Source organism: Amblyomma mixtum, chromosome 6 (genome assembly GCF_055824585.1).
Source record: "Amblyomma mixtum isolate Tamu chromosome 6, ASM5582458v1, whole genome shotgun sequence".
NCBI lineage: Eukaryota > Metazoa > Arthropoda > Arachnida > Ixodida > Ixodidae > Amblyomma > Amblyomma mixtum.
This window is the reverse complement of record NC_143017.1, coordinates 49,953,245-49,978,326: the sequence shown is the minus strand read 5'-3', so window position 1 is coordinate 49,978,326 and position 25,082 is coordinate 49,953,245. Positions and strand designations below refer to the sequence as shown.

Genomic DNA, 25,082 nt, shown 5'->3' with positions numbered 1-25,082 from the left:
AGCGAAATTTATTCCAAATTGTAGCTTATTGCCAGGAGACTGACTGTATGGGCCTTCTATATGCTAGCGCTGAGAATCCCACTTTATAACCCGCGTGCAGTTCTTACAGTGCGATACGTGGCGAATACTCATACCCTTAAGACTTTAATGTCAAACTTATAAAGATTTAAAAAAAATTGCCTCCATGGTAATGTACGCGCATTGAAAAACCAGCATGAACATTTTGTTAGCGCTGCAGATATTTAAGAAATTGTAATGTCGCCTGTTATGAGTTAAAGATTTTCATTTGTTCTGCTTAGCGCTCAGCCTAAGTTAAATGAACGACCAAATCGAAGGCCCAGTTGGAATATCTTTATTCAGTTAAGACCTTCCATTTTTTCCCGCAACGATTTTCAGAAAATCTGAGACAAACGAGTGTCTTGAGCTAGCACCTTCTGCTTCACACAGCTTCATAACACTCGTGCCCCAAACGTTTTGACCGAAAAGCGCTGGTTACTGAGAACGGAAGGACATCAAGCTTTCTACCATGAAATCTCCATGCATTAATGGTGGGAAAGCGATATGTCGCGAATGCGCGGCACGGTACGTTAAGGGGTTCCTGTGAGGGAACGGTTAAGGCTTCTTTTATATAATGGCAGCGTCTAGTGCACTTTAGGCAGCATACAGCAGTAGTTCGTGCTCGCGACGGACGGTCACGCGAAAACGCGTGCTCCCCTCGGTGACTCGAGGGTGTCCGTGTCTTTGTCGCGCCGAGAGCTTCACGCATGGCGAGCGGTGAAAACGACAGCGTCGTAGCCTAACACAGGGGCGCGTATAGGCCTCGCGTCGCCACGGGTGTGGGCAGCTGATCTCGCATTGTCCGCGGCGTCGACAGCAACCGCGGTCCTCTTCTCAAGAGTCAGCTCCGTTTCTACGTGTGGGTGAGTCGCGCACCCGAGTCGCAGGGCCGAACCTGCATGCTTGGGAGAGCACGGCGCGATTCGCACCTTTTCGAAAGCGCGTTCTATAAGCGCACTATTGTGGCTATTCGCGAGTGTGCGACGCATTCAGATTCTTGCGAAAAACACGGCAAGTCAAGAAAACGCTTGCAGGGTGCGTCTATAGGGAAACAAATTTTTGGGTTGGCCCAGTAAGGTTAGTGGAATCCTCCAAGGTGGAGCAAATTTGTAATAAGGGAGAAATTACTCATTACCATCCACCCAAGCGCAGCCACACGGCTACGGATGAAAGCTATGCAGCTTTCTATATTTTTTCTCTAACTGTGAAGTTTCGGAAAAAGCTTCTATACTTAGCCCTTTCTCAGAAATTATGAGTTGCTTTATGGATATGGTTTTCTGCCCACTTGTACTTCTGTACCGCTGTAACCAGGTAGCGGTTTCACTGAAAGGACTCTCACTGGCCCTGCCAATTTATAACAAGGTTGTGGGGTCGAATCCCGGCCTTGGCGATTGCATTTCGACGGAGGCGCAAATATTGTCCGTAGGCTGTGCGATCACAGTGCAGATTAATCGCCCCCTTCAAGGTGGTAGAAATTAATCCAGGACCTTCCATTATATACGGTTTCTCTCATAACTTATGTGCGCTTTTGGGATGCTAAACCCCACAAACCATACCACATTCCGTCACGGTCTAAATGAGCCGTGACACTGGCGCTGAAGTGAGACCTGACACTGTAAAGACAGCTTTACCGGCTCCGGTGTACGAAATCGTCGCTACAGCTTCATATACAAGTGAAAAGACAATCCAGGCGTTGAAATCAGCTGTACGTGGTGTCTCGCTGTATTTTAGCTTCTATGCACCTTTTAGCTGGACGACAACAGACACCCGCAAAGCCTCGAGCAAGCCATCTCGCGATAGCGCGCAGGCGGTGATTTTCAAGCTTTCTCCGAAATGATGTGTTTCTTTCGCTTGAGAGTTCAGTCAGAGTTTGAGGTGCTGTATATGTTTAATTTTGCGTAAGTGAGCTACCACACTACTCATTATTATTCACAATAAATGAGTAAATAAATAATTCCAGTCACCACTCTGATAGTATTTTCTCCTTGACAAGAATATTAATCGTATGTTGGAGTCACAACCCCCCCCCCCCCCCCCCCCCCCCCCGTCTTTTCATGAAAATGCCGCCCAAGTACGGAAAAGTTTTCGCATTTCACATTAACGTTTAATTAAACTGTCGGCGAAGCGAGCATATATTTTCGCTTTAAGCCAGCTTGCGCGGCACTCATCGCAGACTTAATTCCCTTTTCCCGCTTTGACACCCCCCCCTCCCGCTTTTTTTTTCTTTCTGTTTCAAGGAATCTTTACGAAGTGAGAATTCTGAGGACGGCGTACTAGTGGGGGGATATTTATGAGCACAGCTTGGAAGAGGGTAATTGGGCGGGGAAAGGGAAAGGGGAGGACTACTTTACACGGAGCATTTCTTGAAATTTTTTTTCTTTCGAAATAACTGAGGGATTATCCTCCGGAAAAGTGCATATTGTCATTTATTTCTAAATTTATTCCTAAAGTTCATCTGAAAGATAAATCAAGAGAGCCTAGACGGCGCATGCGCTGTGGCAATTGCTCTCGGCAGCTTCCTGGTTGATCGAGACAGACGTATAGCAGTTACTTTATATCTGATCTTGAGCAGGGCCGGAGATTCCTAAAGAAAAGGGCCACGAGAATGAACACCTAGCGATCACCTGCAAAAGAAGAACGAAAAATAAATGAAAACGCACCACGAAGAGCAGAGTACAGCGAGCGCATGTACAGCGCATCGTTCACAGAAGGGGGCGTACTCGAATCGATGACCGCCTCATCGTTTAGCGACCAAAAAGGGTCACGCGCCTGCATCATCATCTTAGGGGACGAACGCAGGACCCACGAGTATACGCTGCACAGACGTGCGCAGTTCACACGGGTGCCTCCAGTGCGCGGTTGCGCCGTTCGATGATCCGTAGAACAATGTGCGCACCGCGGACGTCTTTATGGAGACACCCAGCACTCCACAGTCGGCGCGGCGCGCAGGGATCGATTGTCGATGCGCGGCGCGTACACAATCGCCGAGGCTCTTCGCGCTTTGCTATTAAATATATATCGCCGCGAGGATATATATACGTATATATATACATACCTGTGGCGACCCGCGCCAGACCTGGCACAGGCCTCGTATATTACCGCAGGGACTGTTTTTATGACTGTCCGGCGACGAATGTGCACTGCGCTCGCGGCAGCCTGTCGGTTCAGTTCGAAGACGTTTTCTTTCTTTCCTCCACGCGAGTGGAAGAGCGATGCTTTAAGATAGCTCAGTCTCCTCTTCCTTCTCGCAGGCTTTTTGGCTTCCTTTTTATCGCCACCTCCTTTCGTTTCTGCTGCCTCCTTCTCTCCGTTCGCACGCGAGCATTACAGGGAGGTCGAGTTTAATGTCCTTCAACGAAAACAGTTGCGCCTTCCTTCTCTTCTTTTTTTATTTTTATACTTCTTTCTATCTCTCGAAGCACACTCCGTCTATATACTGTCGCATACGTGCTCGGCGTTGATTGCTCGCTGGAATGAGGCGTATCGTACCCGCGGTAGCTGCTTAGTGTCGAATGCGCGCCATCAAAGCGATGGTCGGCGCGGTCGCGAGGATGGTGGTTGGCGGCGGCGCATTTATGATACCACGGAGTCACCCGTATACGCGCACGATATCTAAAGTGACCCCCGAAGCGCCGCGTGCCTTTCGAAAGCTCCGTGGCTGTCGCGGCTGTGCCTACCAATTGCACGCGATCGGGCGTATTACCAGAAGCCCCGAGTGTGTTCGCCCGGGTGACGGCAGAACAGAAGCCGTCTAACCAGTGCGGCCATATATGCACACCCGGGGGTTATGGTGTTAACGTGTCGGCCGGTCTTGGTCCTCCAGAGCAATGGCCGTGGCGATTCGCCTCGAGCACGTAATGTGCGCGCGGCGTTTACGGTGTGTAAAGTGCGGCCCGTTTCCTTGTTTTGTTGTGGTCGCTGTGTTTGATGCCCAGTTCTGTTCCTTCTTTGGTCGAAAACTGCTTCTTTGGCATGGCAACAGAACAGTTCACTTAATTAAAAGGAGTCAACCTGTCTTCCCTTTTTAAACCTGTTTCCCTCTATCTCTCCTCCGCTCGCGCCGCATGCGATTAGAGTCAGTGCATATTCCACAAGAACACAGCAGCGCTGTTTATCGTGCTCGTTTTATCCGCGATGTCCGCATTTTTCTCTCAGATGACCGCCGTCCTGCTCGACGTCTAATCTTCGCGCGATGAAGTAAACGAATTTGTTGCTTTCACGAAACTCAGATGGTCGGTGGCCGTTTTTCCGATTACCGCGCCGCACACTGCGATGATGGCGGTGGCGCTCTTGCACACTATAAAGAGAAATGAGTAAAAAGTTAGTGAGCTGATAACAGAGTGCGTGTTTAGAGTGTACTGCTTTTAATGGTTCACTTTGGAGTTATAGCTATCGAGATGTCATAAACTATAACGAGTGCTCTTTTGTTGCATTTATGGGTGCGCGAATAATACTTGTCCAAACAGAATCGAATACGAATTGTCAAGCTTCGCTACCGAATCGAATGCGAATAGTTAAACTAAAAACCGAATCGAATCCTAGTCGAATGTTTGTACTTATATTCGCTACCTGTGTAAATATTTGTGCAAAACGAGCAATCGAGCGAAACGTTTAAACGGCGGCGAAGGTGCTGCGATATGGTGCTATAACTAAAAGACGCAACATTGATCTTCACTGAGGGGCCGCAACACGAAGTCAGTGTATAATACCCGTGCTACACGGACAGATTTAATGCCATTAAGTGCTTACTGCCTTAAGTTTTAATGGCATTCGTGCGGTGCCGCACGCAGAAATTTAATGGCATTAGCCTTAATTCCATTCGCGACCTACTGAGTTAGCCACAACTCATTCGCCCGTGCAATGCGTACTCTCGTTCCCATTCCACATGCAGAAAAACATGAAGCTTTGTTAGTAACAACTTCCTAACCAGTAGGAAATAGTTAATTCTTAACTTCCAGTCAGATGAGGCAACTATACCGCATTTTCGATGCGAAGAGCGCCATTTTAACCAGCCTTATTGAGAGGTACTCTCGACTTGTGTGCTGGCATGCGAGTTTATGGCTACTTTTTCGACTTGCAAAGCAGGAACAGCCGTATTTTCTGGAAAATCGTTTTTACATTGCATTTGAACAACATTCCCGATATATTGTGCTCATTAGCAATGTTTATATTCAGATGATACTTTTGACGGCCTTGCAAGCGTTATCGTCATCGTCACTTTCGATGATGGCATTAAAAGTGGACGTGTAGCACCAACTCCGGAAATAATGGCATTAACAAACTTAAGACCTTAAGCATTTACTGCCATTTCTTGTGCGCGTGTGGCACGGTTATAACTCTATGATCGTCAAGTTTTACGCATAGGAAAATTGCATTTTGCTCTTGTAACGAAAGAGAACCTGGACTGGGCGACAGCTATACATGCTTGAGCCATGGCCTCAAAGATGGGGTATCAAGGCTGGGTTTGCCGAATTTGCCTGCCGCGTCGTCCAGTGCTAGATGCCATGTGTGAGCATTTTGAATGCCGCCACGCGAATGGACCACGCCGCGACGCTGAACCCTTCATGCCGCGCATACCGGCAGGACGGTATGCGGCGTCGGTGTGTTGTCCCGTTTTTGGAACAGCCGTAGAAGATAAATACGTCGGGCCTTTTCCAAACTTCGTGCCAATTATTCGAAAAGCTTAGGACATAAGCGATTCGTTTCGAATAATTTTGAACAAGCACTATTTGATTCGTTCGAATAATTGAATAGGAGGATATTCGATTCGCCTTTCGAAATTTACGAATATTCGCGTACCCCTATAGTTTCGAGATCTTTGTGCTATCGCCAAACCAGGCTGGGCATTTGCCTAGGCGTCCGCTAATTTTATTCCGCTTCTCGCGTACTTACATGGCATTGTAGTATATAGAGGTTGGATGGATAAATGAAGGTTGAAGGGATAAATGGTCGCAGCACACTGCTGTATATACGATTAACTGAGGATTTCAGCTAGCGAACCATTAACCATACAATCCCTCTCCTCGTGCGATTTAATATGAACTGCGGCACGAGTGAGTCACATATCGCCGCCGCTTCTCGGCTGCGATTCACGCCAGTGGCCACTGAGCAAGGCATGGTGCGGAAACACCTTGCTTCATCTCCAGGGATCCACCTGAACCGTATCGACCTATCGTCGTTCTCTGTGCGTCCTCTCCTTGCACACTACCGCCTCCTTTTCCTTTTTCTTTTTTCCGTTTTTGCGATAGGCTGCCCTGCATGGAGATTTACATTCTGGTCCACGATCTTCTAAACCCCGTGTGTACACTCTACACACGAATACGCCTATGTGGGAGTAAAAAGGGAATAAGCTCTCCTCTAGCACACTAGAGGGCTGCGCTAGAGGACAACTTACTCTGTATTTACTCCTTTGTGCTTGGAGTGTAGCGCCTGTCTATTTTTTTTATCAGGTAAACGTGGTACTTTGCAAATTATGCGCAGCTTCGGTACGGATTTCATTTCCTTTCATTTATTTTACCCTCAGGGCTTTCGCATTACAGAAGGCGTGGGGCAGTGAAAAAATAAAAACAATCCATAGATAAAAAAAGAGCGCTATATATATGAACAATATTGAACAATGCTAAAGAAAGGATCTGCCACTTCAAGCCTCTCTCTCAGGGCTTTCGCATTACTGAAGAGGTGGGGCAGTGAAGAAATAAAAAAAAACAATCCCTAGATAAAAAAGAGCGTTATATATATGAACAATATTGAACAATGCTAAAGAAAGGATCTGCCACTTATTGAGCCTCTCTCTCTCTCTCACCTTTCCCTTCCCCCTGCAGGCGTGTGCAGCAACAACACGGCGCCCAGCGTGAGCTCCATCAACAGGATCCTGCGCAACCGCGCCGCCGAGCGCGCCGCGGCCGAGTTCGCGCGCGCCGCCGGCTACTCCATGTACCACCCGTACGCGGCAGCCGCCGCCGCCACGCTGCCCTGGCCGTCGCCCGCCGCGGCAGCCGCGGCCGCGGCCGCGGCGGCAGCCGGAGGACCCGCAGCCCTCTGGTCTCCTTTCCTGGCGGCACCCGTGGCCGGCAACGGACCGGCGCCTCACGGGGCGAGCGGTGCCGGAGGCGTGGGCTCGAGTCCCGCGAACTCCAGCCCGGACCCGGCTGCGCTGGCCGCCGCCTTCAGGGCGCGCACTGGAGACGACCGTGAGTATAATTCACGAGCATTATGAGCCTGAATGTTGTTTTCAAGTAAACACTATAGTAGGTAGCCTTGGTAGGTAGCGCTGGCGCAGGCCAGAACCGTATTTATATGCCTCGTTCTCGCTTCAATAAAGCAGTTGTCAGTAGCGCCCGTGTTCGTCCTATCTTTCTGTCGTCCCGTCTTTTGCGCTTAAATATGACTGTGAAAACTATAGATGACCGGGCTGAGTCAACTCGCCGCGTGCAGGACCGAACCCGAAACGCTCGGAAGTGTCGGGTCGGATTGGAGTCGGTTCGGAGCGAGAGAGAGCACGTACAGGAACTGGCTTTGTACCGATTCTGCAGGGCGTCTTTCTACACATGCGCAGTGCGATCGTAAATGCTGACGCTCACTCTGCCCTAAAGCTCTAAATCCGCATATTAGAGCTGCTGCGCATCAACGACAAAGGCCCTTTTCCCTAAAGCTTTTTATTGCAGAGAAATGCGAGCACCTGGTTGGAAGAAAAGTTGCACTTATTTGAAACCGGTGGAAAACCCTTGAGGAAATGAGAAAGCAATTGCTTGGATTACTAGTATGTGCTTTCAGCAAGCCCGGTTGGGGATTATTGTTCCTTGGATCAAAATTTCATGTAAGTTTGAGAAGCGCATACGTTGAATATTTCGACAGGCTCTGCGATACGAACGGAAAGCGTTATCTTAGCACGCCGTAAAAATCGGCAGACAGACAAGCCAGGCGGCGCGTAAGTCATGGTTGAACTAGAGTTACTGTATATGCTACCAAAGGTACCTTTGGTAGCATATACAGTAACTCTAGGTTGAACTTGTAACTCGCTATACCGCAGTTCAGCTCCGTTCGCAAAAACTCCTCCTTGGCTGCTTGCTGTACTCACTTCAGCTCCCCCTATACTATAGGATTACTACATAAACACAGATGCGTTTTCAGGGAACAGAGTACACTGGCGTTAAGTTTCGCGTCCTGATCTCTCCCGAGGTGGTTAAAACTTTACTGCCTCTCATGATCGTTCTCGTGCTGAGTTGTCGTTGTCGTATAGAGCTCGCAAAACTGTGAAACTTTCGTCGCCGCGTCATCAAGAAGATGCGTCTTCAAAGTCCTTGCTGCGTTAAGTGCGCAGCGTGTGCGGCTATTACCGGCGTTACGCCAGGCTTTAGCTCGTTTCAAAGGGAGGCAGTCAAAATGCTTTTCGGAGCAGGTTTACGTTGGACGCCCTGCTTGTGTATGCTGCGTACACGAGAGGCGAAACGCATGCATGCAGCCCAGGCGGCGCTAAATCATTGGCGTCGCGTTTTTCACGACCGGCTCAAATTGCACGCTGTTCCTTGACAGGCCGTATACCTTGTAATGACATTCAGCTTCTCTTTCCCAACGAGGACGGTAACGACTCAGCCAAGTAACCGCGCGTGCCTTGTGAGACCGTGTATACAGCTTGTGTTTCGAGGGCGCGTGCTCGAGCGAGTACTTTTGAGAGCCTGCGTTCGGGCTAGAAAGTCGAGCGCGAACGTTTTGGCGGTCTTTTTCGTTATGCGTAATAGGTCTCGGCAAGCAGCGACCTTTTGCAGAAAAGTGAAGCTGTGTTTACGACAGCGATAGGTGGCCTCATTTAGTACCAACAGCTGCTAAATGCAGGCGCAGTTCGTGTGTTTTACGCGCGTACTGGATGTCTACATAGTGGTGACACGCCCTACACTTGTCAACCGCTGGCTGGCACTTCGTCTGATTGTGACGTCATTAGTCGCGTGAAGTGTAGCGTGGGCAAACCAACTTAGCAGTAGTAAAAAGGGCCTTAAAAAGAAACCAAACTCAAAAGTTAGCTAGGTAGCTTATGCCGATCATACGAACTTATTAGACCTAGCTTATTACAGCGGTAGTTCTGTGGGCCTGCGCTACACTGGGGCAAGCGAGTCGGCTGTCTGACATGAAACCGAGGCCGTTGGAGACGTTGGATGATTCGAGAACCGACACGCTACTTCAGAATCTGGAATTCGACGTGGGCTTAACGCGGGGAGTAGAGAAGCGCTGGTATGCTCAGCAACGCATCTTTAGCATCTTTAGAGTAAAAATGTTTTGTATAGATACGTGGCGTTAGGCCGGCAGCTGACTGCTTTGTTCTGGTATTTCCAACATAAGAGCGTGTACTCCAGAATTTTGTTTTTACTCTCAAGTAGATTTATTGACATCGTGATCCACCGACGAGTACGTGACCTCATGCAAGCTGAAAAGCGTTTAATTTAGCACTCAACCTCCGGCTAATGAAGCCGATACTATCTAAAGTCACTCACCTCTCGACTATCACACACACACAACTGCTAAACGCTGACAAATTGATGTAGTAATTTATACGCAGGAGTAAATTTTTATTCTCGTTGTTAATCTGTTCTGTTCACAACGACGGGCACTCGTGATGAATGTCGCAGACGACTGCAGGTAATATATAACCGGAGAATCTGAAACCGTGCAGTAAAGATCAGGTTCTTCTTCTTCTTCTTCTTTGCACCACAGGTGCACCGCCAGAGACGGTTGGTAACTCGAACTGAAGCTCTTCGCACCAGGGGTGCCACGTCAGAGACGCTCTTGTGATCAGTTGACACGCAGGGATAAAAAAAAGGCAATAACTGAGGTTTATGTACAGATATTTACAGCGTACAGAAGTTTAGACACTCGAGACAAATTAAACGGCAAAAGACAAACAACAAAAAGGTGGATCTGGCTAATACTAGGGGAGGCCCCTACTCGGCGTTGCCGAAGATGCGTTGCATCTGACCTTAGCGCAGAACCCTGCTTCCAGCTCCGGGGTCCAGTTTTAAAGCCCTAAAGGCCTGGCCCACATTCCGTAGCTTCCAATCATGTTGCGGCCTTAACATCATTGGTTCATCCAGGGCATGGCCAGCCCTCCAGCTTCCGTAAGGTAGAGCACTCTCTCCACCACAAAATAAAAACAAACACAAATAGACATCCGTGCCAGCACGTGTGCGAATCAGTACCGCGGGTGGGGGGACACCCGTATACCTGCCGGCGCGTTCGCGAGCAGCCGCGTTCCAAGAAAGGAGACGCTTCGCTTTGAGCACCCCCAGCCGCGTTCCGATGACCCCCGCGAACGCTACCGAACCCTTACACGTGCTGTGTAGTAAGCTGACCTGCAGCTGACCATGTCGTATCCGCATGTCTATACGTAACGAGTCGGCAACGGCCTGCGACCGTGTCAGCAGCAGCCACCGGTACATCATGCAGCCACTCCATGCGCGCCAGTCGACAACATAATGTTCCTGCACATCGAAGCCCCAATGAACTCGATACCGTACGAGCTGCACTGCATGCTTTTACCGACACGCAGGCGTACAACAGATGATGATAACGCTCTCCTAACAATTCCGCTTTCGTCAGACCATTTCGCTCGCGAACTATATCACACAGTGCTGCAGCACGCCGCGCCATCTCCCACTAACGAACTTACTTTTTAAAAGCCGTAATCCCTGGTCCTATTTTCTCTTTTTGCTTCCCGCTGATCTCTTTATAGCAATCTCCGAGTAGGAAATTACATGCAGCCTATAAAGTGCAAGCGGACAGGCACTCCTGCGGGCGCCAAGAGCGCTATATCGCTAACACGAATTGCCACGCGGTTAGACGGAGGGCGGTCTGCCCGAATATTAAACTTGCGTCTTCGCAACCTGCGCGGGCCGTGGAAGTAGCAGCAACAGCAGCTAAAAAACCAAAACAAAAGTAGTAACAGAAAATGAACGCTGGAAAGGCGTGGTGCCGCGTCGGGCACCTTAGAGGGGCAGGCGCACGCCGGGGCGGCAGATTTACGACCCTTCCACAGTCGTGATCGGCGCCAGTCGCGAGGCGTGACGACGCTGCGACAAGCCTGCCCCTGCGCAGCTCGGGGCGAGCGCGAGCGAGCGCGCCAACGATATGCCGCAACGCTTGACGGCTGCGAGGCGGCCTTGTTGGGGCCTCGGCGGCGGCGTCGACCCTTAAGCGCGATGACTAGGCGACTTTGCCAAGTCAGTCCTCGCGCGCAGCTGTCGCGCGCGGCGATCCCCGGAACACGCCTGCCTCGCGCGCGCGCGCCCGGAGTCAAATCGAAGTCGTGCGCGAGCTCCAGCTGTGAGGAAAACGCGCTAGGCGCGAGCTGTAACGGCGGCGCAACGACTGTACGGGGTGTCACTGCGTGCCCGCCTTCGCCTTTTCCAGCCTTCGCGCCCAATCCGGCGCTAACTAACCGATAATGGGGCAGGACGAGAGAACGAGGAAGTAAGAAAGAAGAAGAAGAGAACGAGGAGGGGCAAGAAAGACAGCCCGAGAAATGTCGCCGCTAAATTATATACGAACGCCGGGTAGTGTGGGTCCCCCCCCCCCCCCCCTCCCCCCCCCCCCCCCCCATAAGGACAGTCAGCCCGCAAAAAAAAAGGAAAAAAGAAAGGCGAAATAGGTGATCAGGGGAGACGTTGGAGACGTCCGCCGCCGGCCGATTCGAATGAGGCTTTGCCGACCCTCCGTCGCATTTTTCTTTTCCTTGCGGACATTGGAAAGCTCTGGCGCCTTTTTAATTGAGCCCCAAAGCGGACCATTGGCGGCGTTTCCATCCTGAATCTTCGCCGTGGGCGCATATGCTACATCAAATACGTCCAGTCGAATAGGTGTCACGAATGCGTTGATAAAAAAAGAAGATAACGAGTGTGACGGGATAGCCCGGCCAGTTACAGCTATGCCACGCCTCTATACGCTTCTTACTCCCTTTGTCGGCGCAGATGAAACGCGCCGGCCTCAGATCCGCGTCTGACTCCCTTTAGAGGTATCTTGATAGCGAGCACGTTGTCTTTATTGAACATAATACTGCGACAGAGTTTCCGAAAAAGTTCTGAAGCAGCCGCACCCACTGGAGTGACAGTTCGCCGCTGCCGCATGCGGAAAAAAAAATAATAAAGGCGCCTTTTTGTGCGACACTGTCAAATAAAATTGGTTGAATACTTGGTCGTTGGTTTGAATACGGCAAGTTCGTGGAAGACAATTCCCCTCGAGCCACAGCCTCTCGCAGCGCTTTGCTCTTGCACTTTCTTGGACAGTCTGAGAATCTTTCCCAAGAATGCTACAACTATTGTTACTGTACTGCTGCGAAGAAATAGCTTTTCTGCCGTTACGAAACTTTCTCCGCCTGCAAGGATATACGCGCGTTGCACTTGCCGCTGCCACTGCTACCACTGAAACGGCTGTACTATCCTGATTGCATAATGGCCGGTAATTCTCATGGCAGTTGCGGAAGAAAGGCCAAGAGACACCCACGAGTCACATTTTCGTTTATGGGCTTGTGTCGCGTGGCAGGAAAGTGAAAAAAATAAGTGCGTTGACGATAAAGGTGCGCTGCTCTTTACAAAGCGTGCTGCTCACATCTCTGCTTGTTCGGCATGTACCGATCTCTTTTAGCCTCTTAACCTGCCACCTAACCATACATGCAAAACGGCGTACCGACGTATAGAGGTGGGTTGTTGTTGATGCTGTTGCGACTGAGGGAAGAATGAAAAAGAAAGTGTACGGGCCTGATCACTGGCCCGAGCCGAGCCACAATCGCTGCCACGTGCAGACAGAAGAGAGGTGAAAGATGCGAGAGGAAAGACAGGCGCGTGTAGCAACAACCGGGTCCGCCGAAGCGACGACGCTGGTTGTGACGGGCACCGCTCTCAAACCCACATCCTAGAGGTGTGAAATTCGACGTAAAATGTGTGCCTGGAGTACACGCTCTGTACAGCCCCAGATATCTTCATTTGGTTAGGTTATTGGTTACTGGGGTTTAACGTCCCAAAGCAACTCAAGGTTACGAGGGACGCCGTAGTGAAGGGCCCAGGAAATTTCGACCACCTGAGGTTCTTTAACGTGCACTGACATCGCACAGCACACGGGCCTCTAGAATTTCTCCTCCATCGAAATTCGGCCGCCGCGGCCGGGATCGAACCCGCGTCTTTCGGGTCAGCAGCCGAGCGCCGTAACCACTGAGCCACCGCGGAGGCATTCGGTATTCGCCGACATCCTCTGCATCGCGAGATAATATATACCACTCAGATTTCCCTGCCGTTAGTGCCCCTGCCCCCCAAGGTATATAATTCTGCCACCGGCAGGAAGTGAAATATCACGCTGGTCATCAGACCTGTTGGCCACCGCGTGACGTTCGTTAGGGTTGCGGGCTCACGCGCGTCACATTCGCGGCGGTCGCGACGCAAATCAGGTGACGAAGGACGCGTGAAAGTACATCGCCGATGGGAAAGGAGAGACAGGAAAAGGCCGGACGTCCCCTGGCCGGCTGCCAGAAGAACCGCAGGGTGCTGGCACTATAGCGTATTGCTCATATCTGCATACCCCGTGTCTCAACTAACTCGCACTGACGCGTGAGCGCGACGGGACGGCTTCTTCTTAGGGTGGTTTTCTCACGGATTTACTAACCAACTGCACAGCCCTCGAAGCCTTCGCAAGAAAAAGCCTAAGAGCACGTGTTGATGATTGTATTCTCGCAGACACGCGGAAAAGCCGCAGTCTAAGGTGATACGTGGTACGGACCCGTGTGCTTGGTTTTTTGGTTTTTGAGGACAGGAAATGGCGCAGTATCTGTCTCACATACCTCGGCGGACACCTGAACCGCGCCGTAAGGGAAGGGAGGAAGGTAGGAGTGAAAGAAGGAAGAGAGAAAGAGGTGTCGCAGTGGAGGTCTCCGGAATAATTTCGACCACCTGGGGATCTTTAACCTGCACTGATATCGCACAGCACACGGGCGCCGCTTGCGTTTCGCCTCCATCTAAACGCGGCCGCCGCGGTCGGGTTCGAACCCGGGTACTCCGGCTCGGTAGACGAGCGCCTTACCACTGAGTCACCGCGGCGGGTACCGTGTGCTTGCGCATTTCGTGATTTTGATTTTGATTGTTGTATTTTAATTTTTCATTTTTAAAATCAAACTTGTGGAGAATTGAGCACGTAAAACAAAACGCGCGAATATAACAAAAAAAAACTTTCCGTGGGAAAACGTGCGATGTATCTATAATCTTGTACAAAATGTGCAAAAGGCATAAAATGCACCGCCGCCCTTTCATATTCCCAGAAAAAGAAATAATGTTTAATTTGCTTGATGTTTTTTAATCTAAACCTCGCCTCGCTCCACTTGAAGGTTTTCAGGGGTAACTTGAATTGAAAAAAACACGTATCAGAAACGTCGTCGCGTACATGCGAGTAGCGAAGGAATTGGAATTCCTTGTGGCCGACATGGCAGCCGAAAGAAATTAAGTCCAGGCTTTTTACTGAGCTGTCGGCGTGCGTGGTTTTATGCATAAAATTTCAATATTCACGGACCTGAAATTGGCAGCGTTACTGCCGTCGACCAAACAGAGACGACAAATCACTCGTTAAAATAGCATCCGTGGCGTGCCTCATCGAGCAAGTGATGATGGTATACTACAAGGTAGCGATCGGATCATCGCCGGCCTGCAGGGTCTCATATACATCGCCGAAACAGCGATAGTGACGAAATAGCTACATAAAAAAGAAAACTCGATATTTTAACTGTTTGAATTCCGTCCATGCGTGTGAAATAATTGTGAGTAATGCTGCCGGTACAGAAGTCTGGCCCCGCTGCTATTCCACCACTCAAGTGCATAGGAACACTCTAAACACGAATTAGCCTATGTAGCCACGAATTAGCTGCTTGAGACTTTTGTCTCATTGGTTTTGTTCATGCGCAGCTACCCTCATGGATACCTGAAATGTTTTCTTTTGCTTTTGTGTAAGTAACTCTTTGTGCATTTCACCCATTTTTGTTCCATGACGCGTAGTAGCCTTGTACCTTTACCAATTTTTGTGAACTGCGATATGTTATATGAACTCACTTGTTTTTGCCGCACTTTTACTAGGCTTTTTATTTCTAACCTATTTTACACAAACTTCTGTATTTGACCTCCCTTACACAATGCCTCCCCGGAGGCCTGTAAGGTATTTGTAAATAAATAAATAAATAAATAAATAAATAAATAAATAAATAAATAAATAAATAAATAAATAAAAGATTAAAAAGGGAGTAAGCTGTGCCCTAGTGTCCTCCCTTTCAGGCGCACAGTGTGTCGCTCAAGCCCTAGTGTAGATTTCCATCACTAAAAATGCGGAATGCTCACGGCGTTCAAAAGTTCTAGCACTTACGAAGATTTTTACCAAGGCTTCAGCCTTCTATAATTGCTAACATCGGGACCTCCGGTGCTGCGTTTAAAAGCTTCCTTCCATTGCTAACTGCTACACGTTGCTATGCTTAGCAGTAGAAATATGCCTCCGTTGACAAGAGTATGCATTCCGTATATATAGCGATCGAAATCTACTCCGGAACGTGGGCAGAATACCTTACCCCCAAAAGTAGGTGCGCTAGTGGACAGCCTACTCTGTTTTTAATCCCATACAGGCTAATTCGTGTTTAGAGTATAGCTGTGTTTCTGTAAATGTACTGCCATCTGAGATTAATTCAGCGCGAATGGATGAGTGCAAGAAGGAAAGATCGTCACCCAGAAGAGCTGTCTTCCCTTATGAAAATGGTCTATAGACTTATTATAGTCTCTATTACCTTTTTATAGATATTTCTTGTATATTCATAGTGTAGACAAAGGTCTACTGAAAATGTATGGCCATAATCTATGGATTGTCTAAGGTGGACTGTCTGTGGGATTTTGCCTATAGATCACCCTCCAGATTTTGTCTATAAACAGTCTATCGACTTTACAGGCAGAAACAGTATATCAAATTTACAGACAGAAGTCTGCGGCCAGTCTATAGGCTCTCTAAAGAAATTCTTGTAAGGGTTATGGTGATCTTTCCCCTGTGTACTCCGTAAAGTATGGATTCACCTATAAGATGTATACCTGTGACAGCGCAGCGCGGAGAGGTGCTGTTCGCAAGGCACGAAGCGTCAACCACCTATTATGCAACAATAATAGTTTTTTAGACAGACAGAGCGTATTCTTTTTCCCTTTCTGTAAGCGATCGTACGACGCAATTTCTCATCGGCGCTTACTGCCGTTCAGACGGCGGCAGTCGTCTCCTCGACTCAAGTGGCGCTCACGTGAATCTGGCTCGGTGCGCCGGTCCGTCCACAGTGCATGCCGCATCGCCTGCCTATCCTCTTCCATTTCTTCCCGGCGCCGTCAGGACGCCGTTTGTGTTTGTGATGTTTGTTTTTATCGCGAGTGCGGTGCGTCATCGGCGGCAGGAAGCGCAGCGAGAGTGTGTGGTGCGCGAGCGATCTGAGCGGACGTGCGTAAGACAGTGCGAACCCTACTGAAGTACGCGAACTTGAATTGTAACCTCAATGTATCCATTGTTTATTCCCAATAGTTTTTTTGCATGCGTCGAGTGTCCTTACTCCCTCCCCTAACGTTTTTGTCATCTCTAACAATTCCATGGCGCAGTGGACAAGGATGGCCTGGGTGGCTGCGACGAAGGCGGCAGCTCGGACTCGGCGGACCGGCCCAAGTTCCGGCGTAACCGCACCACCTTCAGCCCCGACCAGCTGGAGGTCCTCGAGGAGGAGTTCGAGAAGACGCACTACCCCTGCGTCAGCACCCGCGAACGCCTCGCCTCCAAGACCAACCTGTCCGAGGCACGCGTACAGGTCAGCATCCTTGCATCCCGTCCAGTATACTGTGCCTCTTAAGGTAGCATAGTCACCAAATTTTTGCTTTCGGGTTTTCTTCTTTCAAATGATGCGTTAGAGAGTCTAAGACTTCTTATTTACTCTATTGACTTCCTATAGATACTGCTTTTTGTCTATTCATAGTCTGTAGAGTATCTATAGACAAAAGTGTACTAAATGTGTACGGCCATAAATCTATAGATTGTCTATAGACTGTCTACGGCATTTGTATTGCCTATAGACTTTTGTCTGTAGACAGTCTATAGACTTTATAGACAGAAGTCTACAGACACTCTATAGACTGTCTAAAACTTTTTTGTAAGGGACGCGTATTCCCCTGCGACCGCTAAATCATTTATAATTGAATTTCTTCTTGGCGCTGTTTCGGCCCCATCAAGCGAACTATGGCGTTGACGTGTAGTTTGTGTTCAGGTCCCGTGAACCATGAAAAAAAAACTGCTATTTAATTGCTGGTAGGTCGTTTTTTGCCGTTCCAAATCTCGAGGCAGCTTGGCTGAAATGTTGTAGTGTGTCAGCGATTACATTCCATTTTTTTTCTTAGTGCTTCACGTGTCCTACACGCCACAGCCAGCGTTCGGTTACAGTGGACAGTTCGGTTGATGAAACCAAAACAGCATGAGAGAAGAAATTCTATTATAAATTATGCAGGCGTCGTAGGCGCATATCACATAGTGAACCGTGCACCCTAATTTCTAACGCATCACTTTAAAGAAGAAAACATGCAGCTCAAGTTAAGTGTCTGCTGTCCTTTAAGTTCTCTGGCGTGAAACAAAAGCATACGGAACTCAAACGGGCTCTGTTCGCCGTGAAACATGTGCTTCTCATCATTTCTCAGGTTTCAGGGGAACAATTCGCAAATCTTTTATTGGGATTATCTATCTGTTCGCGATTGCCCAACGCCTTTGCTGCAACTATCTGGTGTTACTGGCCAAAACAAGGCTCCAGCCAGCGGACAGGCGCGCGGATTACGGCCTCAGTTATTTCAGATATATTTGGGATTTGAGCCTCTCAATCGCATAATGGAGCAAATAGCAAATTGGTGGACTGCGTACGATTTGTGCCGACGAAGTTGCCATAGATGCGACCGTTTCAACGTATTCTCTGAGAACTCAGTAGTATGGCGGTTCTTCGCGCTTAAGAACCACTGTCTTCGACCGCGAGCTCCATCTTCGAGAGCAGAGATCGCACCGACTGCGTTTTGGGCAGTAAACTTTGCTGCCGCTGCCAGGAGAGCTAGATTAATGACTGCTCCTGGTAGAGAGAGCTAAGCACGTTTGCTGCATGCACTCACTGCTGCGAGTGATCGGTTCTGCTATTGCTGGACGGATGCGTACGCCAACTCATCTTACTCACACACATGCAACTTTGTGGTGCAGGTAACTTTGCTCGACGTATGCGTTGCTAATGGTATTACAAGACAGGGTAGATACGCCGCGTTAGAGTCTGTGAAAGATCCGGGAAGAGAGCGCATGGCGAGTCAGTCAGGCTGCTTTGCTGAGCCGTCCTGGTTACGCACAAGCATTAAATTTCGAAGCGCGGGAATGTAACAAAAAAGAGATGTCCAGACTGGCTCGACTACTGTAGAACTGCTCTTCACGTGGGCCTGTACAGACTAGCAACACAGACATTCAGTCCGCTTGTTAGCTATCCACGATGCTCTTAACACGCAACGAAGTACAAAGCGACAGCAACGAATGTCTACTGTTATGCGCATCCTGCACAGACTGATGAGAATGAAGAAGTAGCGGTCGTTATTGAACGCGTTCCCTGTGGTACCTCTTTCTTGCTCGCTCGTCGGCGAGGACAGGTCGTTTACCAGCCGCAACGACCAGTCGCGCTCCTGACGCCTCGGTACGCGTTCGTGGTCCCATCGCATTCCCGCTTGCCGTCCGAAAAATGACATCTACAACACCCTCTCCCGGGCGGCTGCCTTGTTAGGGGTGGGGGCAAAGTCGTAAAAATGTCATGCTCGTTGAGCCAGCAGCGACGGGGGACAGCGTGCGAGTTACTGCGAGCTGGCGAGCGGAGAAGCCCAGTTCTCACGGGCCCCGTGGCTCCATCTGTCAGCCGACGGAAGCACTCGCCAGTTCAAAGGTTCGTGGCGGTCGCTCGGGAACGGCGCGCTGCCTGCCCCGTGGGCGCTCGGGAGTGCGCACCGAGCGAGCTCCGCCGTCGCGCTCTGCAGAGGCGTAGCAGCGGCAGCGCACGTCACGCCGGCGGCGTCCACAGCGGGACGCGACAGGAAGCGTCAATTGTTCTTGGCAGGCGGCAAGAAAAACGGCCGCTCTCGCTCCGGCTCTCGCGTTGGCTGGCGAACGCGGTTCGTTGCCCCTCCCCGGGTGCACCGCCTTGAACAAACCTGTTCTTCCCCTCCGCGTTGTTGCCCAGCTGCGGTCGTCGACGGCGCCGCGTCACCCACACTGCGCGGGCAGAGCAAGAAAAAGTTTGTCCCCGCTCCGCGGCAAAAAGTTGGGCGGCCCCGGACGGCGCTCAGCCTTTCGACTCATCGACGCCCCTTTCCTGTCTCTGCGACGTTTATACACGCGACGACGATGGCCGCCGCTTCCGTCGCTGCCTAGAGTCGGGACAAAGGTCGCGCCAAACCTGCCAAGAATGGTGGTCCGCGAAGAAAATTCGCCCGCGTCGCTGTCTTCGGCGAGACGAGACTGTAAAACAGGGGAGGAATGCAAGTGAGGAATTCTAGTTTTAGGAACGACTGATAATTTACTTTTCCAGTCTCAGCGGTAAATGAATACACCTCTAGCTAACGACGGTCATTAATGCCGAGTGGACAGGTAAGCTTGACAAGGTACCTGAAGGGTGAAGCCCTTGTTGAACACACCGTTTTGTTATTACGCCGACCCTATTTTAAACGTGCGCTGTTTCAACTAAGTGTGCAAAGAGGAAAAGAATAGTTCCGTTTTTGGGTATCGCAGAGGTTTTCGTTTGAAGCCGCAGTCTTGCTTTTGAAGCCTGCCGGCGCCTTCTTCATCAAAAAGTCACATGACACCAGTAGGCATGGCAACAGCTGTTGCCGGACCTTTCGTCGTCTTTCGTGACCGTGCACTGGAAGGCCGATGCACCACTTGTCAAGGCAGTCCTCTTTGCTGTCAGAAGGCCCAGAGCACTGGGAGCGCACCTAGAATTTCATCAAAAGCTGTGGCGATTACTAACGTCACGTGTGTTTACTTCCTTGGGAATTTTTCACGAAAACGGTGTGCAGTGATGTGGTATGATTGCAGTAATAGTTAAACGGCAGCAATCGTCCACAGCTACGTAGTATAGCCACATTGACGCTGAAGCTTACTTAAATTAAGACGGAGGGGCAATCAGTAGTTACTGTTTACATACACGCTGGAAGCACATTTGAGAGACGTTCTCTGCGCGGAGACATGGAAAAGAAGCGTGCAGGCAGTAATAATTAAGAGTTCGATTAAAAGAGTTGGAGATAGACTAGGATATCTTTTTGGGACAGTTCCCCAGTCCCTTCTTCAAGCAGTGGATGTTGTGGCTAGCTTCCCCGTCAACGTCGGGTCGCAAAAAGAAATGAAGGAAAATAGCCGAAAATAGAAAGATCCCAGGAGAGGCATTTGGACCAAACGCGGCCGCTTTCGGGATGAACCCGAGCATGGCCAACGGCCATATTGCGACTCCGAAAAAAGAAAAACGAAGGACGCGAAAAGGCCGAGCGGCGCCTTCTGGCGAGCTCCCTTGATGCCCGGGAGACCGCCCTCCTGCTGCCAGCAGCTTCGGCACGTTTAGGCGGGAGGGCTCTTCTCGAAATGGCAGCGGCGCGACGCGAGGCTCGAGTCGGGAGGAGTGCTTCCTCTTTCGCGCAGCGCGAGTGCACGCCATAACGACCGAACGGCGCGTACGCTCGACGTGGTAATGACGCGAGCAAACCAGGTATACAGGCTTGCCGCGCCGCGATCGTTATGGCCGCGTGGTGCTCCTTAGCGGAGGGCTTCGGCGCCGGGACAAAGGAGTCGACGGCCCGCAGCGCGAGCGAGGCGCTCTGCGGTCGAGGAAATGGATCCGCAGACGCGGGGGCCTCAAATGATCGTGAGACAAGCCCCATCGATGGAACTGCCCCACCGCTGGCTAGGCCACCCGTCGTGGCCCGTTTCCGTACGCGTTCATTCTGCAGAGCGTCCATTCTTGCACGATTCTGCCTCGGTCGGGGTTATTTCTTTCTCCCTTTGCGGGGCCTCAGCGTTTCGCTTCGTCCTTTGGAGGCTCGTAGAGGGGCTGTCGGACATAGCCCCCCGTGCTACGTGAAGGGCAAGTTATTGGGGGCAGAGGGGTTAAAGGCTCCCTAACTCTTCCTTTTGAAAAAAAAAATAAATGTTTTCACTGCTACTGCTACTAAAGGCTCCTGACGGTTGCTCCGCGAGCGGCATTCGGTTGCATTGTGCGCACATTTGAGCGCGCGGACGCCGCGTTTTGCGCTGCTGAGATTGTGTCGTGTAGAGGTCCTTGCACGGCGCCGCTTGCGTGGCAGCTTCGGCACAAAGGCTCCGAGGGTCGGGCGTGGGACAGACGTGACCTATTTGCCAATGAGAGACGGAAGTGGCTGCATGTCAGGGGAGAAGTTTGCGCTTTGTGAGATGGAACCGTTTTGCTTGTGGTAAAGCACTGGCGCCTTGATGTTCTGATCCGGTTTACTCAATGCAATACGCTCTGCCGGACATTTAGTAAGAAGACAGCAAGAGTGATTCACATTCTGCGGCCCTAGGTGGCAACATGATGTGAAGCAGTGTTAGGCATGCATATTGTTTCTCGGTGTTATTAGTATCTCGCCCTTTGTGGTGTTGCTGTGTACGAAATCTACTTATTGCTTAGCCTTCCTGGTGTCAATGCGCTCCTTGAAAGAAATATTCTCGTATATATAGTATATATTATGTTCAACACTTGCCTAAGCATTCTAAGTACACTGTAATTACAAAGCAGTGAAGGACATAAGGCATTCTAGGTTGCTAGCACATGGTTCTAGACATTTACCTTGCAAGATCGAGCCTATATCTCTTTCATCTTATGCCTCTTGTCGTTCACAATTACATCGATATCAAATAAGAGTAAGCTGGTGTATTGGTGTATTTGGGTTTAACGTCCCAAAGCGGCTCAGGCTATGAGAGACGCCGTAGTGAAGGGCTCCGGAAATTTCGACCACCTGGGGTTCTTTAACGTGCACTTTAACCCGCGTCTTTCGGGTCAGCAGCCGAGTGCCGTAACCACTGAGCCACCGCGGCGGGGCTAAGTGTAAGCATTTTTAATCATTAGGCAAATGGCCTCGAACTGTCACAATAGACGCGGGTTTCACAATGACAGTTATTCCGCGAGTAGACGTCTTAATTAACTGAGCAAGGCAAAGGCCACGTGCAATGCTAGTGTCGCGCGCGCGTCTTATGCGGAGCGCATACCAACGGTTCGTTGTCGGAAAACACAGGTGTGGTTTTCCAACAGACGGGCGAAGTGGCGCCGGCACCAGCGCATGAACCTGCTCAAGCCCGGAGCCGAAATGCCGGCCTCCCCAAGCAGTTCGGTGCCGTCCTCGCCGGAGCCTCCCGGGCCTCCAGCCACGCCGCCGCTCGCTAGCCGCCTGTCGCCGCCGCCGCTGCAGCCGCCCTCCAGGCCGCTGGTCATACCGCGCATGGGCGGAGAGAACTCGGCTTTCTCCAACCCGGCGCCCCGGCAGCAGACGCCCGTCTCCGAGTTCACCGGCTGACGGCCCGAACCCGTCGTGCCGGTGGAACATTGAAAGCTCAACCAAATGCGGACTCTCACTCGTGTACGGACGCAGCTCCCCAGGCCACGCACTGTGCCCGGTGGTTCATTGCACCCGACGCAACCGTGTCCTGTGTTTCGGTACACAGACACCCGGTTGTGAGCGCCGGCGCCCTCGACGTCAGTTGCTTCCCGGCCGGGTCGCCACCGACTCAGACCTCGACTGTGAAAGCGGACCCGACAAAGTGTGATACGACCTCTCTGTTTCCAATGAGACGAGTGCCCATCTGTGCTGTGCTGAGTGGCGTGTGTGTGACGAACGCGCTGACGGTTTCGAGTGCTGTGGACTTTGAGAGCTGTCACGGCATCGGGAAAGTTGGTTGGGGCGTGCTGCCCTCTTCAGAACAGCCGTGAGGAAGTGTGACGCCCTCCGTCCAAGATAGACTGAAAAGCTGGTGCGAAATACGTGATTTCCTGCGCAGTGTCACGCGGTTGTGATGTGGTCATCCTCTTTCGATTGCGAGACGAAGGCTCTTAGCACATCTGCGTGGGGCAGAGTCAATCGCTATACGCAGTGATCAAGCGTCTTTGCTTGCAAGAAGCAGTGCTGCAAACATGCTCGCCCTAGTCCAGCATAAAAAGATCTGTCTACGGCGTTCACCAAAGGCCTTCATGATAATAGTCTTTTTTTCTCACTCAAAATAGCATTTCTGTACAGACACGTAGTGACGCTGTCCCTGCACTCAGCCATGTCTGCTAGGAGTGTCTTTGAGCCTTTGCCACAGCATGTGTTGCCGCTTTCCAGACAACTATTATCGGAAGCTCGCATGTTTTACAGCGTGTCAGGACTTTGAGTCTATGAGCTGCTAGCTTGCCTCACAGCGGCTTCAGATCCCCACCGGCTGACTCGTACACGCAGGAGCAGTATTGCGGCCTCATTGCTGTGATAGCCCAGTAGCGTCGCGTCTTGCACCGATCTCAAGGCCAGCCATACTTAACGGCTCGGTGGTCTTAAAATCCAATAGTATTTGCCGCCCGCTGTGACGTTGCGCAAGCGCTTCTGCTGTTCGTCGTTGAGGCTGCTAGCCAAACCGGTATTTGTTTGTAATTGTACCGGTGTTTGTAATTGTACCGGTATATGCAGCTGCATGAAGAAGCTAGTGATTTCCAACGTTAGCTGTCAAGAAAGTTGTGGCCCTGGGCCTGAAAACTACAGACGTCGCAGGAAACCTATAAATTGTAAATACTTTTTCGCCTTGTCCAGGTGTCTTTTTGGAAGCTTGTTAGCTGAGCGCAAAAATGTCGGAGGGAAACAGCGTCAAATAGGGATGTGTCGTTCAAGTTTCCGCCCACCGGAATGAGCGGGCTTTATTGATAATCGTTATGTCTAGGTTATCAGAAGAGCAGTGACGCGCACCAGCGCTGAAGAAATGTTACACAAGAAACGCTCGTACAAAGCACTGTGGACACACTGATGAAACGGACAGAACAGAACATTACGCACGCGCTTCTATCAACCCTGTTAATTCTGTTTCGCAATGAACGCGTTCCGTTGAGCGCAGTGAAGGAGGTGCGGACGAAAGTGCGTCCTGAGACTCTTGCAGAGGGTGAACAAATGCCGAGTTATTGCTTTTCAGCACAAGTAATGGAAACCAATTCGGGAATACGGTGTTGTGAATGTTGGTGCAGCATGGCCACGATGAAGAAAACTGAATCTGTGACAGGTGGGAAGAGACGAAGGCAATGACTGCGGTGCCGATGTGTGACGCTCCCCTGCTCTTGGTTGGTGGGAGTCAAAGTTGAACCAGTGCTATACTGTTTGGGCGACCGGCGCGCAGTACTCACGCTGACGACTCCGTCCATCGTTTCTCATTGGAGTGAGTTTTTTTCTTTGCCTACGAATAAAATATTCTCATCCTAACCGGTGCTGCTGTTTATTTACGTACAAGCCGCCCATCACGGAGTCGCCTTTTATGGCTACCCACTGCCGCAACTGCTAACAACAACAACAACAACAACAAATGTTAGGCTATAATTCCTCTTTAAAAACAAATGGCCATGCCACGAGTGTGAATCATATATATGAAGCAGTGACGAATTTTCTGCTCCTTCACAAATACAAGTCCCCAGATATGCTGAAACTCTGAAGGTCGGACTGTCGAAGTGTCAGAATGTGCCCTGGTAAGTCTAGCGCGATTTGAACGGACCAAAAATTTTTTCCTGGCGTTACGGTCACTGAGTCCACAGCAGACATCACGGTGCAGGATAGAGGAATCCTTCGACTATACATAGCTAAGCTCATGCAATCGTAGCAGCCTTCTTGCGAAAGTACGCAGTGTTAAAGCAGTTTAATCAGCGTAGGTTAACCCTGAAGTGATCACCTTTAAATCGCGTTAGACTGTAGCTCTGGGCGCACACCGGCTTTCCA

At 50.4% G+C, this 25,082-nt stretch overlaps 1 protein-coding gene across 4 annotated transcripts in view; it reads left to right on the top strand.

Moving 5' to 3' along the window:
* The window catches only part of LOC149339057 (paired box protein Pax-6-like), a 251,155-nt gene that overhangs the window by 186,424 nt on the left and 39,649 nt on the right, over positions 1-25,082 (top strand). For 2 of the 4 annotated variants that reach the window (XM_089547875.1, XM_089547878.1), the window contains 3 exons: positions 6,879-7,247; positions 16,686-16,888; positions 22,377-24,575. In XM_089547875.1, coding sequence (XP_089404001.1) covers positions 6,879-7,247; positions 16,686-16,888; positions 22,377-22,655 — 851 coding nt within the window. In that variant the 3' untranslated portion in view covers positions 22,656-24,575. Of the gene's footprint in view, positions 1-6,878; positions 7,248-16,685; positions 16,889-22,376; positions 24,576-25,082 lie in introns of those variants that run through there. The other 2 variants (XM_089547876.1, XM_089547877.1) reach the window with 2 other exon arrangements.